The sequence below is a fragment of the Talpa europaea genome, assembly GCF_964194135.1.
Source record: "Talpa europaea genome assembly, chromosome: 10".
Taxonomy (NCBI): Eukaryota; Metazoa; Chordata; class Mammalia; order Eulipotyphla; family Talpidae; genus Talpa; species Talpa europaea.
The window spans coordinates 113,613,962-113,629,191 of NC_140077.1; the positions used below are offsets into that span (position 1 = coordinate 113,613,962).

At 50.5% G+C, this 15,230-nt stretch overlaps 1 protein-coding gene across 1 annotated transcript; it reads left to right on the forward strand.

Annotated features, from left to right (window-relative positions):
- Nucleotides 1–3,198: 3,198 nt before the first annotated feature.
- On the forward strand, nt 3,199–14,755 carry PCDH18 (protocadherin 18; the record flags this gene model as incomplete). Its single annotated transcript, XM_084245975.1, has 4 exons — nt 3,199–5,664; nt 6,399–6,487; nt 6,578–6,741; nt 14,085–14,755. The coding sequence occupies 4 exons, from the start codon at nt 3,199–3,201 to the stop codon at nt 14,753–14,755; spliced, it is 3,390 nt and encodes a 1,129-aa protein (XP_084102101.1).
- Between the last annotated feature and the right edge of the window lie 475 nt (nt 14,756–15,230).

Below are 15,230 nucleotides of genomic sequence, written 5' to 3' on the forward strand. Positions count from 1 at the left end.
ATCATGTAGGTATATATAATTTGTCAGGAAGAGATTGGCAAGCTGAAAGTGAAATGCTGTTTGGTGAGAATGATATCACAAGTGAAAAAAGCCTTTTTCCAGGAAAAGATTCCAAGTTCTTTAAAGACTTACTCATAGAAACACATTCTTTATCAGTATATACTAATTTACAACCTAATTTAAATTACGCTGAAGCTTTTTTTTCATAGTCACTAATTCTGCTCACTCCCATTGTTTCAAAAAGTGTAAGTTTTTTTTTTTTAATTTTACTTTTTAAGCATTAGGAAAACATATCCTCTCCACTGAGGTAAGCAAGTCCATTGCTCTGGGAGTTTTTTAGGGGCTGACTTGTCAAATCCACAAAGAAACCTCTCCTAGAAGTTATAAATTACATTACCCTTGAATTTTCACCCCAACTCTGAATACTCACTAATTCCTTTCTTTGCTCTTTTGGTGTTTGCAAAGGGGTTCACCAAAGCCTGAGCTGATATAATTATTGACTCAGATTGTTAAGAGATCTAGGCCAGATGACTATGGGTTTCTAAAGTTCCACTTCCTCTTGCAAGTATTCCTCCTTTGCCTATAGGGTTTGGGGAGCCACAGTGTGAAAGGGCTGCAGACTTGTGAAACAGTATTATTCATGGGGGCAGAATGTTCATCAGCGTGACCCAGCTGTAAATACATTCATTATAGGCATTTCTATTCTGCACAATTTGCCACACAGTACTGGTTTCTGGAGGGGGGGTGGGAGAAGACAATGGCTTATAAAATCCTTTTGCATGCCTAAAAAGAAGGGGCGTTCATGCTGAGACACCTCTGCTTTCTTTTTTGGAAAGAACCTTCTGACTGACTTTAGCTGAGCTCTGCTGCGAGTAAGCAAAGTGGAAAAATCAGAAAATTACTTTTTTATATGTTTCTGGGGGGCAAAACGGAGTCGGAGAAAATAAATGGGAAAAAGTGACAGTGAGATTATGTGAAACAGCAAATATGCAAGTGGAGGAAGGCAGCTGAAGAATAATGCAAGAGGTAGGAAAAAAAGCTAGCAGAACAGAGGCGCGACGATAAACTTAAAAGGAATTGCAGAGCAGAAAGAACATCATAAATAATCATATTTTCAAATAAGAATACCAGATCAGTCTCTGTGACCTGGGTAGAGCTCCCGCCGCCCATGGTATTTCCCAGCATTTTGATCCACACAAAATGACATTTTCAGCTCAGGCATTTTATTCTTCAATGTAAACAAGCTCTGGGTTTTTAAAAATACATGTCTGAAAAGAGTTTTCATAAATTATACATCCATTATACAAATTTGACTTGTAAACGATGTAGTGCACGGTCCCCCAGCATTCGTGGTGGGGTGTCTTGGGCACCGGGCAGCACCTTTTGATAGAAATTGGCATGCTAGAGCATGCACTGCCTCCCCCCAAAATAAACAGGATTTTTTAAAGTCCAGGACAAAGAAGCGCCCTACCCAGTTTTGCCCAAATTCGCGGAGAGAAGGGATGGAACGTGGAACTGGATTCACGAGTTTCAGACCCGAAGGTGTTCCCGAGCCCCGGCTAATTAAGAGAATTCAAGAATGGAAAATAGCCTCTCCCGTCTCTTCAAAGGATAAGATGAAAGAAAACCAGAAAGTGCAACCCCTTCCCTGGTTCCGCGCTTCCAAACCGGAGCCCCCCAGAAAGCGCGCCAGGCCGGGAGGGGAACCCCCAAGCCTCGCCGGGGCGGGGACGGCGGGGTGCGGGGGGAGGGAGGCGCTCTGGGCCGCCTAATTAGAAGCAAGTTTTCCAATTTTATTAAATCCCTGCACCAACAGAAGGCTCGGAGAGGCAGGGGAAGTTAAACCAACACTTAGAGCCCGCGGAAAGCGAGATGATTACATGTTTGTGGAGGAAGAAAGGGCAATTAAAGGAAACCAGCGCAATCCGAATGCCATAGAAAGAGGGGCGAGCAGAAGTTGATTTAAAGTTTTGCTTCTGTAATTTGTCTCCCCTTTGTCGTGGCACGCTCGGGGGGCGCGAGGCGGGGGCCGGGAGGAGGGGGCTGGGGGGGCGCAGGGGGCTGGAAGGGGGCTGCGAGGGGGCTGGGAGGGGGCTGGGAAGGGTCTGGGGGCTGGGAGGGGTCTGGGGGCTGGATGGGGGCTGCAAGGGCGCAGGGGGCTGGATGGGGGCTGCGAGGGGGCTGGGGGCTGCGAGGGGGCTGGGGGCTGGAGGGGGCTGGGGGCTGGATGGGGGCTGGGAGGGCGCAGGGGGCTGGGGCTGGATGGGGACTGCGAGGGCGCAGGGGGCTGGGGCTGGATGGGGGCTGCGAGGTGACTGGGAGGGGGCTGGGAGGGGGCTGGGGGCTGGGAGGGGACTGGGGGCTGGATGGGGATGCAAGGGCGCAGGGGGCTGGGGCTGGTTGGGGGCTGGAGGGGGCTGGGGGCTGCGAGGGCGCAGGGGGCTGGGGCTGGATGGGGGCTGGAGGGGGGCTGCGAGGGGCTGGGAGGGAGCAGGGGGCTGGACGGGGGGGTGCCAGGGCAGGGAGGGTCCAGGAGAGGAAGGGGCCAGGGGCTGGCAGGGGGCTGGAGGAGGGAGGGGCCAGAGGAAGGAGCTGGCTGGAGGGGGCCTGGGAAGAGGGGGATCCGAGGGTGCTGGGGGGGCGGTCAGGGGGCCGGGGCGGGGAGAGAGCGTCCTGGCGGAGGACTGGAGGCTGGGGGGGCCCGGGGAGGCCGGGGCCGCGGGGAGCAGGGACCCGGGGCCGTCCCACCCCCGCCCGCGCCCCCGCCCCCGCCGCGCGCGCCCCGCCTCCCGGCTCGGGGGCCGGCCCCGCGCCCCGCGCCCCCCCCGGCCGCGGGGACTCCGCCAGCCGAGCTGGGGCGCGCGCTGATTGGCCGCGAGCGGCCGCCCCTCGGCGGGGCCGCAGCTTTGTCTGAGTTGGGGAGAAGTTGAGCGGCTCAGACCGGGTCGCGGCGCCGGCAGCGAGACACCCGCGGGCGGAGCCGCCGCACCCCGCGCCCCGCGCCCGCCCGTGGGGCCGCGCCTCGGCCGGGGGCAGCCGCGCGGGTGAGGCCGAGAGCCGGGGCGCGCGAGCCGGAGCCGGGGCGCCGGGGGCGGCGCGGACAGCGCGGGCGGCCGCGGATGGCGCGCGGGGCGCGGCGGGCCTGAGGCGCGCGGGGCGGCGGGCTCGGCGGGGGCCGCGGGGCCGATGCGCGCGAACATGCCCCCGGCGCTCGCCCTGGCGCTGCTGCTGCTGCTCTTGGCGCACCCCGGGGCGCGCGGCCGGAACCTCAAGTACAGGATCTACGAGGAGCAGCGCGTGGGCTCGGTCATCGCCCGGCTCGCCGAGGACGTGGCGGACGCGCTGGTGAAGCCGCCCCACCTGCCCGTGCGCTTCCGAGCCATGCAGCGGGGGAGCGCGCCGCTGCTGGCGGTCAGCGAGGACACGGGCGAGATCCGCATCGGGGCCAAGATCGACCGCGAGCAGCTGTGCCAGAAGAACCTGAACTGCTCCATCGAGTTCGATGTCATCACGCTGCCCACCGAGCACTTGCAGCTGTTCCACGTCGAGGTGGAGGTGCTGGACATCAACGACAACGCCCCGCAGTTCGCCCGCGCGCTCATCCCCATCGACATCTCCGAGAGCGCCGCGGTGGGGACGCGCATCCCCCTGGACAGCGCCTTCGACCCGGACGTGGGGGACAACGCCCTGCACACCTACGCGCTCGCCGCCAATGACTTCTTTGACATCGAGGTGCGCACCAGGACCGACGGCGCCAAGTACGCGGAGCTCATCGTGGTCCGGGAGCTGGACCGCGAGCGGGAGGCCAGCTACGAGCTCCAGCTCACCGCCTCCGACATGGGGGTGCCCCAGAGGTCCGGCTCCTCGCTCCTGAAGATCAGCATTTCCGACTCCAACGACAACAGCCCGGCGTTTGAGCGCCCGTCCTACATCCTCCAGCTCCCGGAGGACTCCCCGGTGGGCACGCTGCTGCTGGACCTCAACGCCACCGACCCGGACGAGGGCGCCAACGGGAAGATCGTCTACTCCTTCAGCAGCCACGTGTCCCCCAGAATTATGGAGACCTTTAACATCGACCCAGAGAGAGGACATTTGACGCTTTTCAAGCAGGTGGATTATGAGCTCACCAAGTCCTACGAGATTGATGTGCAGGCGCAGGATCTGGGTCCGAACTCCATCCCAGCGCACTGCAAGATCATCATTAAGGTGGTGGACGTGAATGACAACAAACCCGAAATCAACATCAACTTCATGTCCCCTGGCAAGGAAGAAATCTCATATGTTTTTGAAGGGGATCCCGTGGACACGTTTGTGGCTCTGGTCAGGGTTCAGGACAGGGACTCTGGGCCGAATGGGGAAGTGGTGTGTAAGCTCCATGGACACGGCCACTTTAAACTTCAGAAGACGTACGAGAACAATTATTTAATCTTGACAAACGCCACCCTGGATAGAGAAAAGAGATCCGAGTACAGTTTGACTGTCATCGCCGAGGACAAGGGAAGCCCCAGTCTCTCCACCGTCAAACACTTTACCGTCCAGATCAATGACATCAACGACAACGCGCCCCACTTCCAGAGAAGTCGATACGAGTTTGCCATCTCGGAGAACAACTCCCCCGGCGCTTACATCACCACCGTGACAGCCACCGACCCTGACCTTGGAGAGAACGGGCAAGTCACCTACACGATCTTGGAGAGTTTCATCCTGGGCAGCTCCATCACCACGTATGTGACCATCGACCCCTCCAACGGGGCCATCTACGCCCTCCGCATCTTCGATCATGAAGAAGTGAGCCAGATCACGTTTGTGGTGGAAGCGAGAGATGGAGGGTCCCCCAAGCAACTGGTCAGCAATGCCACCGTCGTGCTCACCGTCATTGACGAAAACGACAACGTGCCTGTGGTCATCGGGCCGGCTCTGCGCAACAACACCGCAGAGATCTCCATCCCCAAAGCGGCCGAAAGTGGCTTTCACGTCACAAGAATAAGGGCGATTGACAGGGACTCCGGCCTGAACGCTGAGCTCAGCTGCTCCATCGCGGGAGGGAATGAGGACAACATCTTCGTCATCGACCCTCGAACGTGTGACATCCACACCAATGTGAGCGTGGAGACCCTTCCCTACACAGACTGGGAGCTCTCGGTCATCATCCAAGACAAGGGCACGCCTCCGCTGCACACCAGAGTCCTCCTGAAGTGCACCATCCTTGACTACGCGGAGTCGGTGACCAGCACGGCCATGACCTCAGTGAGCCAGGCGCCCTTGGACGTCTCCATGATTATAATCATCTCCTTAGGCGCCATCTGCACGGTCCTGCTGGTTATCATGGTGCTGTTCGCAACGAGGTGTAACCGAGAAAAGAAGGACACCAGGTCCTATAACTGCAGGGTCGCAGAATCGACTTACCAGCACCACCCGAAGAGACCGTCCAGGCAGATTCACAAAGGGGACATCACGCTGGTGCCCACTGTGAATGGCACCCTGCCCATCAGGTCTCACCACAGGTCCTCTCCGTCTTCATCTCCCACCTTGGAACGGGGGCAGATGGGGAGCCGGCAGAGCCACAACAGCCACCAGTCGCTCAACAGCTTGGTGACAATCTCTTCCAACCACGTGCCAGAGAACTTCTCATTGGAACTCACCCACGCCACTCCCGCCGTTGAGGTAAGGCCGCTGTGCACTGCACAGCCAGCTGTTCGTCCTCGAGGCTGTGTGAGCGTGAAGCTTTTCCATAAATAACAGTGCTGTTGTGCAAATTAAGTAGGGCACAGGTTGCTTCAGGTCCCTGCCTGAGATACAAGGCCTCCGGCAGCCTCTTTTCAGTTTTTCTTAAAGAATTTACTTGCATGCACCATGGGAAATAAATGGGGTGCTCTTACAGGGCTCATTAGACTCCCTTTACTTCCCAGATTAAGGAACTGGAAGCCAAGAAAAAGGGGCTGGCTTTATGCTCATGGCTGTGGTCTCTACTAAAAAGTCAAAACCTGGCACCCCTGGCACCCTCTTCCACGCAGGTCACACTGGCCAGCTTTTGGAAATGTCCTGAGAGTACTTCAACTACGAGCGTTCGACTGGCAGGCTTTTCAGCCTCTGCCATGTAGTTTTCTTCCTGATCACGTCTCTAAACTAGCAAACACAGAAAATCAATCATTTGCTTATAAAGGGATCCTCTTTCAAACAGCAAATGCCAGTTGTCTGTGGTCCTGCAGTGTCTCTGCTGTGCACTTCTGTCTGGGGGTGGGGGGGGGGTGCCCGGCCTGCCTCAGCCCTGTGCTCGTGTCTGGAAGGGAGAGGATGTGTTCATGATTTGGGTGGAAGCAGCAACTCCCAGCCCTTGCCTAGAGCTGTGTGCTTCCAGGTTTGTTTCCAGGAATCAGCCCTGTCCGCTTGGTTTCCAGCAGGTCTCCCAGCTTCTCTCAATGCTCCACCAGGGCCAGTACCAACCGAGGCCAAGTTTTCGAGGCAACAAATACTCCAGGAGCTATAGGTATGAATGATCCTAATGTTTCCCATTAAGTCTCAAATGACATGAATGCTGAAGAGTGAAAACTGTACTTTCCATGATTTCTCTCTCCAGATACGCCCTCCAAGACATGGACAAATTTAGCTTGAAAGACAGTGGCCGCGGGGACAGCGAGGCGGGAGACAGTGATTATGATTTGGGGCGAGATTCTCCCATAGACAGACTGCTGGGCGAAGGATTCAGCGACCTGTTTCTCACAGATGGAAGAATCCCAGCAGGTAAGAGGGTCGTGAGAGAGAAATCCTAATTTTCAGATCTCCTGCACCGGGCAAGCGAACAATTTCTTCCCTGCTTGTGTTGCTTCTCTGTCCTTGCACTAAAGCATCTGTAGTCTGCAAGCCCCTCCGGCGAGCATAAACTGAAACAATTTAAAATGATTTCCTTAAAATTGATATGAAGCAAATGATAGGGAAGGAGAATCAGAAGAGAGCTTGGCAGGACAGGGAAGAAACAGCAAGCCAGGGAGGGGAACAGAAAAGCCCTCTGCTTCCCTCCTTTCTCTGCTGCTTCCCACCCAGCCCTGCTTGGGGACACTCTTGAACAACTCTTTATAAAATTACTGGGTAGTTGTTTTTATTCAGAAGGACTGTTTGGTGCATCGTGGTGAACTGGGCTGTAATTTGAAGGACACATTTCCTGTGATGGAAACCAACTCAGAATCAGAGATTAAAATACACTCGGAATGGTACGCTTCACTTACTAAAAACAGGAGAAAAGTGCACTTGGTAGGTGGTAAACACAGCGGATTTTTTGTCACCTCTCATTTTCTGTCTGCATGGTAGTGGAACAGGCCCAGGAGCCCAAGAGGAGAATTTATAAGGTCACAGCTTAGTGGGGGAGATCCTATTAAATATGTGCCACGTTTTCCTTCCACTCCCTGCTCTCTGCTTGTGCAACTGAAACTCTCTAAAGCAACTAGGTAAATCCTGACAGCTTCACCCGAGCATCCTGGTTACAAAAGAAGGCAAGAGTAAATCAAGCTTTGGGGCACATAAAAGTTTCTTCAGCTACTTGTATTTCTAAGTTCCACTGAATGTTGATCAAGTGATTGGCACTTGATCAATGAGAGAGGCAGGACCAAACTAGCTACCTGTCTGCGTTCCCTGGAACTTCTGTTTTTCCAAAAACAGATAAGTAAGTGGGCTTGAGAAATAGACATGACTGAGTTTCAGAGTCACAGAAATTAGGCGACATCAGAAGACAGGACATGAGACACCCTCTAGCCCCACAAAGGCCAATGCGCTCTTAAGTAGGGGTGGGTGTTCTCCCTTCAGCTACGCTGATAAATCAAAAATTTCAAGGACTGACTCAAGTCTGTAAGTCCTGGCAGGGGAGGAGCCGTGGCCTCCACCGGGTGAGCAGGGCCAGTTCCCAGGGACGTGCCAGCCTTTGCTCTGGTCCGGGAGTGTCTCTGTCCATTCATTCATTTGCCTGACACTTGGGCATAGGAAGTGGGAGTAGTAGAAAGCTCAGAAGAACTGGCAGTAAAGACTTCTGAAATGATCAAAAGAACTCTGCCACATCCAGAGTGATCACAGTGCTCATATATTTTTAGGCTTAACACTGAAGCTTATAAAGTTAAAGTGTCTAAACTCAAGCAATTTATGGATGGTAGAGGTGAGATTTGAGCCAATGCCCATCCTTGTAGATCCAACAAGAGCAGTCTGCAGTAACAGGTTTTTATGTAGATATGTAAATAAGTTGGGTGACATGTGCTCTTATATCTTGAGTCCCACACCCACCACACGGCTCAGGCTGCGTACTGAGCTCTGCCAGTGCAGTAGTGGTCACTGCATTCCGGCAGGGCCACGTAGGGGAAGGGCTTCAGGGCCTTAATGGCGCAAACCCTTGAGAGTTGGTCTTTGCAGAGACCTCCATGGTCTCTTCATTGTTGCTTTCTTAATTCACAAGCTCACTAGACCAATCTAAAGACACGTCTCTCTGAAGAGCCAGGGGATATGGATGGTGTCAGACACCTTGCTCAAAAAGAATGTTTTATTTTAGTCATCAAATAAAAGCACAGGCTGAGTCTCTCTGAGCCTGTGATCCTGAAAGTGCTCTACTTTTGAATATTGATCCCACATTTTGCATAATGTGCTTTTTCAAATTATATTCTTTCATGAAACTGAAAAGTAACATAATGAACATATCAATATTATATGTGATTTTTAAAATGATGTGAAGTCTCACTGAAATTTTGATTCATCAGCATAGCTGAAGGGAGAATTCCCACCCCTACTTAGAGTGCCTTGGCCTTTGTGGGGCTAGATGGTGCCTCAAGTTCTTTATAATTCTGAACTTGTATAAGTCTAATGGCTAATATGGCTTCTTTTTTTAAAAGAGGGTTTCAAGCCTCTTCTTTATTTAGCTTTCAAAATTCCCACCATTAGCCATGTTCATATGACAGTTACTAGTGCTTGAATTAAAATAATAATAATGATGATGATGATGATGATGATGATGAATATTAAAGAATAACGACACTGGGGAAATGATAAAGATAAAACTCTAAACAGTCTTATTTACTGAGTGACTTTAGACTTTGTCCAAGTCACTCTCTTCTCAAATTTAGAGGCTCCCTTTATGTTATCATTAATAACAGCTCTTCATAGATAATATATCCTTGGAAAATACAACTCATATTTACACAATCACACCTTACTGGGGTGTGTGGTGTGCGTTCTGCTGGTGCATGGATTTATGTCACAACAGATACGTCTCTGTCCTACTAACTCCCGAGCTCCATGTGGGGTGTGGTGGCAACTGCTATAGAGACAGGACACAGAAAATCACCAGTGATCCACAAACTATTTTGAGCTTTGTGTTTGGCTAGTACAGAGAGGTAAGCATCCTTAAATCATGACCATCGTTCTGTGAGACCTCACCGTATTCTGGTTTATTTTTCACCCTGGCAGCTGCTTAAAACTTGTGCTTTGAAAATCCTATTTCCAAGGAGTATCCCATGTAGTAAAAAAAATAAATAAATAAAAGTCAGTCCACATCTGAATGCCATTAACAGAAACCAGCACAGTTTTCTACCGCGTGCGTATTTTTAGGACTTCGGTGTTTTATTCCAACTGTTTTCCTGTATTAGACTGCAATCAAATATAGATTATGTTACATGGCGCCGCCTGCCAACAGGGTCACTTGTGGTCATTCATTCTATTCATTCCCACAGAAATATCCTGCATTTTGAGCAGTAAAGTCAGCAGGCATTTTTGTCCTTTGGCTCATATTTGTCAACATACTTTCTTCCTTATTCATTCAACTTTGAAGCACAATCCTCCTCAGTGGCTGCAAATTCTCCATTTTCCCCGAGTGTTCACTGCTCCCAGGTGCTTGTGATTCTCCTTGATTCATTTATTTTCACTTTCCATCTGTCTCTTACCTGCAGTCACTGAATTCAGAAGCTTTTTATTTCCACGCTTCCACGCTTCTGGTCCCGGCCTTTGTCCCACGGCCGTCTTCCATCGCCAGTGGCCCTGCTCTTTGTCAAGTCTTCCTCTCCTACACTCAAACAATCTCTCCTGAATATTTTAATTTACAGTTTTTGGTTCAAAAGCAATAATTGACTTTGTTGCCCGGCAACACACCATTAAACTATTTATCTTGCATTCCGAGGCCAATGAAGCCCACTCTTAGCTTCTGAACACTCCATGGCGGCTCTTTTGTATCTTCTACAAAAGGCAGAGCCAGCTGTTCACACAACACTCCAAACTTTTGCTCCTTTGTTTTCTGACCTGAAAGTCTGGCTTCTCTCCATGATGTCTAGTGAAATCCTCATCCTCGCTGAAAGTTTATTTCAAGCTGCCTTGGCGTTCAGTCCACCTTCACCCTCTCTTCTCTCCTTCTCTTGCACGCTGCGCGGTCAGACTCTTTGGGCGGGTCTCCTTGGCTACACTTGACTCAGACCTGAAACCACTTGAGGGCAGGGAACTACCCCCTCATTCCCGACACGGCAGGTTCTGCACAATGACTGATGGAGCACCCCATGGCCAAGAGATTGAAGCCATTGGCTGGCTGTTTCTCCTCCTGTCCTCGGCGCTTGCTTCCTACCTCCCTCTGCGGTGCGTATGGTGCAGAGACAAAACTGTCAGTCACAAATGGCAAAAATGGCTTGTCTGCTTCTCTAAAAGAAATTGAACCACCTGCCAGAGCTTTCCAGGAGAGACAGAAAGATGAGTAACTTGCCCCACTTGCCAGAGTCCCTTGGCCGCGGCACACAACATCTGCAGCTCTGCTCTGTCGCGCCACACTGAGAATGTTCTCAATGGCTGGGTCTCCAGGGAAAAGGCTGAACTTGTCAATGAACTTGAGAAAGGTCTTCTTGTGCGTGATTGCTCTTGCATCTCCGTTGTTTTCAGCCTCCTTCTCTCCATTCACCTTTCTTCATCCATTTTTCATATTTTCTGAAATTTTACTCTTTTCCTTTGTTATCCTGTAATTAAAGTTCAGTTTACTTGTTGGGGAGACAGAATACAGTGTTCCCTGTTTAAAAATCATCCCATGACCAAACCAGTTTTTAACATGTACCATCACTTTAATTTCCCAGATTGTCTTGTTGGTTACTTTCAGTATCTTCAGTTCTCTCAAGAGTTGCTCACGCCCTGGATTCTTCGAAGCCTATGCCGTTTCTCCTTCCTCCCCGACCCGTCATTAAACATTAAAACAAGACAAAGACCATCCGTCACATTCTTCCCGCAGTGTTAAAGGCCAGTAAACAAATGAAGAAGCCTCTTGAGGTCTGTTCTTCTTCCTTCTCACAGGATGTCAGAGAGACGATAGAGACAGGGCTGTTCTGCAACCAGAGACCCAGGGAATTAGAGAAAAAATTAATTGCCACTTCGATAGTGGTTTTGCTGATGAGAAAACCTCATTGCTATTAAGCCTTTCAATTACTTTCAACTCCTTTTAGTTTTGTCCACACTGAAGGATGCACAAGAGTTGCTACATTTTCCAAATAGTAATAATCCATGAAGTCACTTTTAAACATCCTCTTTTTAAAAAAATATATTTTCTTACGTTGTTGTTCATTTTTGTACAGTAATTGGTTTCTTAAATCCACTGTGCTTATTTAAATTGAACCTTTCTTCCTAGTAAAATTATAAAATGATTCTCTAGTCACCTTCTCCCTCTTCCCCCAGTAGTTCCTGTGGAATCAATATTCACATTTATCTCCTGTTTTCCCTACTCCCTCTGTGTGCCTCGCCTTCCCAGAAAACCCTTGTGTTTTTCTCGTACACACCTTGCTTTCACTTTTGTTGCTCCAATTAGCCCCTGCTCTATGAAGAACTGAGGTTCAGAATCGCTGAAGAACAGAATTATCTTGAAGGCTCAAGGAGGCAGAGCAGTGACTGCCCTCTTGAACCCGGGGAAAGGCAGCGTTTATCCTTCACTTTTATTTTGAACAAAAGATGTAAAAATATTTTATTATATGTATAAGACCCCTTAACATGAGATGTACCCTCCTTCTCGCTTCTCACACCTCCCCCCAGACTCCCCTGTTTAACTCTACAATACCGTGTGGTTAACCTCACAGCATTGTAGACCGGGTCTCTAGGACTTACTCATTTCGCTTACCTGTAACTTTGTGATCACTGCTGAGTAGCCCCCCAGCCCCCTCCTCCATCATCCCTGTTTGAGTCCACTCTGGGCTTCAGTCCACATTTGGCCAGTTCAGCTGCCTCCTGTGTGTGGACACAAGCGGTAGTTGTCCTTCTGTGGCAAGCGTATGTCGCCACGTGCGTTGCCCTCAAGTCTCATCCATGCTCATCATAACATGCACAATTTTCTCCTTCTTGAGGTTGAGTGATCATCCACGGTGTACACAAACCATTGTAACTTCATCCACTTATCCTTTAGACATTTGGGTTGTTTCCATTTCTCGGCCGGTGTGAACAGTGCTGTAGAGAGCAGGGGAGTGCTAAGCTCTCTTCAAGATCCTAATTTTAGGTAAATACCCAGAATTGGATAATATGATGTCTGTTTTTAATCTTTTGAGGAACCCCCATAATTCTCCATGGTGGCTGCACCATTTTGCTTTCCCAGCCATAGTGCACAGGGGTCCAGTTAGTCCAAGTCCTTGTCAACACTTGTTACTTGTGTTTTAGAACAGCCCTCCTGACAGGCCTGGGGTGATATCTCATGGTGCTTGTGAATTTCATCCCCCTGGTGACTAGGACGAGCTCAGTGGTTGCCTGTTCTGTGCAGATGCTGTATCTGGTCCTGGAGACACAACAGAAACCACCATGGCCAGCTTGCTTCTGACAAGGGATTTGGCTTGTTTGGATTATTTAAGAGTCAGTTTTAGCAGTGATTTGGAAGGAAGAGAAATCTTTCTTCAGTGTCCAGATCTATAGAATTAGCTCTGAATATATAAGAATTGCTATGACTGATATCAATCCAGTTTTGGCTCAAATTGGTGATAACTTCTTTGTTTTTTCTACTTTGTGCCATTTGCTCCATAAAGAGACCAGCTTCTCACTGAAAAATGATTTGTGCAGTGTATTTTATATTTCTCATTGTTAGGTAGTTTGGTTGTGTTTAGAGATTCATCCCCCTCTATTTTTCTGCTTTTCTCATATCACGTATTGTTTGAGGTGAGTGTGACCATTCACATTCCTCAGACCTTCATCACATCTGGAAGACCTAGCGGTGGAATTTTCATATTCTTCATCTCTTGATGACTTTTCCATCTATTTGAATTCCAAACATTGAAAAGAAGACTTTTCAACAGAGTAACCATAGCTGCCCAGAATCGAGGCTACTTTGCACTGATATTTTAAGTAACCAATCAATAAGTAATCCAGAATACCTTCAAGAGAAATGAATAAGCACAATGATCTCATAGCTGAGTATAGTCAGAGGCTCCATTATAAGAAAAGTAGGGCCACACTGTCCAGTCACTCCAAGTCATTACTCAAGGATTTGCTGGTGGCATTTTAGAGTTAAGGATGTCTCCTAACAGCTCTGTGTTTTTGTTTATAAGAATACATGTTTAGCAAATCGCCAACACCATGCTCTTTCCCAGTCACACTCAGTGAAAGTTCTCCATGCGTGTTCTCCTTCCTTGAATAGCACAAAGGACAGTCCTGAGAATATGCATAGTAACCTCCCTTTCTTATTTAATAAGCCGGGGATTTATGGGGGTCCAGAGAACCACTGGTTGGCTGCCATCCTTGTAAAGAACGGGTTAGCTTCATGGTTCCCAAATGGCTCTCCCGGAGGTAACACCAGTTTACAACATCGGGCAAAAGTTAGAGGTGGGGGATCCCCCTTGAGGTGTTGCTACCACACCACATCCACCACCACGATGCCCACAGTCCTCTGCCTAGTCCATTGCACCCCCTCCCCTTGCTCTTTCCAGCCCCCTCTGGTGTCCTCAGCCCTACAGTCAGATTTCCAGGCTTTGTCCCTGGTTGGTTTTATGTGCATGTGGTTGTTTAATAAAAAGAAAGCCCTGTGCCGGCCGGTTGCCTGCCCAGTATAATGCTGCCCGGGGTAACCCTGCCAAGTGGGGGTTGTAACGCTGCCCCAGGTAACCCTGCCCTTGCTCCTGCAGCCATGCGGCTGTGCACCGAGGAGTGCCGCGTGCTGGGGCACTCAGACCAGTGCTGGATGCCACCACTGCCCTCGCCCTCCGCTGACTACCGGAGCAACCTGTTCATCCCTGGTGAGGAGTTCCCAGCCCAGCCCCCGCAGCAGCCTGCGCACCCCGGCCTGGAGGACGACCCCCCGCCGCCCGCGGATCCCAGCCAGAAGAAGAAGAGTTTCTCCACCTTCGGGAAGGACACCCCCAGCGACGAGGACGCGGGGGACAGCAGCGCCTCCTCCCTGCTCTCGGAGATGAGCAGCGTGTTCCAGCGCCTGCTGCCCCCCACGCTGGACACCTGCACCGAGTGCCCCGACGGCGAGCGCACCAACTCGCTGGAGCACCGCAAGGGCCCAGCGCCCCCCAAGACGGCGGGCTACCCCCCGGGGGTGGCGGCCTGGGCCGCCAGCACGCACTTCCAGAACCCAGCCACCAGCTCGGGGCCAGCGCTGGGGGCGCACTCCAGCGTGCAGCCGTCCGCCAAGTGGCTGCCTGCCATGGAGGAAATCCCCGAAAACTACGAAGAGGATGATTTTGACAATGTGCTCAACCACCTGAGCGACGGGAAGCACGAGCTTATGGACGCCAGCGAGCTGGTGGCCGAGATCAACAAGCTTCTGCAGGACGTGCGCCAGAGCTGAGCTGCCCGCCTCAGGGTGCCGCCCCCCCAACTCCCAGTCAAGGGGGCGCGGGCCGGGGAGCTGGCCTTGCCAAATCGTTGCATTTATCATAAATGTGTCTGTGTATATTGAATATTAAATACTGTATTTTCGTATGTACACAATGCAAGTGTGATTATTTTAATCTGTATTTTAAAAATACATTTGTACCTTATATTTATGTGTAATTTAACAGACAGATTTTATTTTTTTACTCCCATGACAAACATGTTTTCCTAATCATGTAGAAACTAGCCATCCTGCCGATCCGATCAGCCGTTCAACCACAAAGCTAAGCCCAGCATTGCTTCCATGAGTTATATGGGGCAAGAAGTTGTTTTTCTCTAGGGACAACCCCACTAAAGCATTATACAATTCCTAGTTCCATGAAGTGACCCAACTTGTTTTTTCAATATTTAAAAAAAAAAATCAGTAAAAATGCTACACTCATTTATTA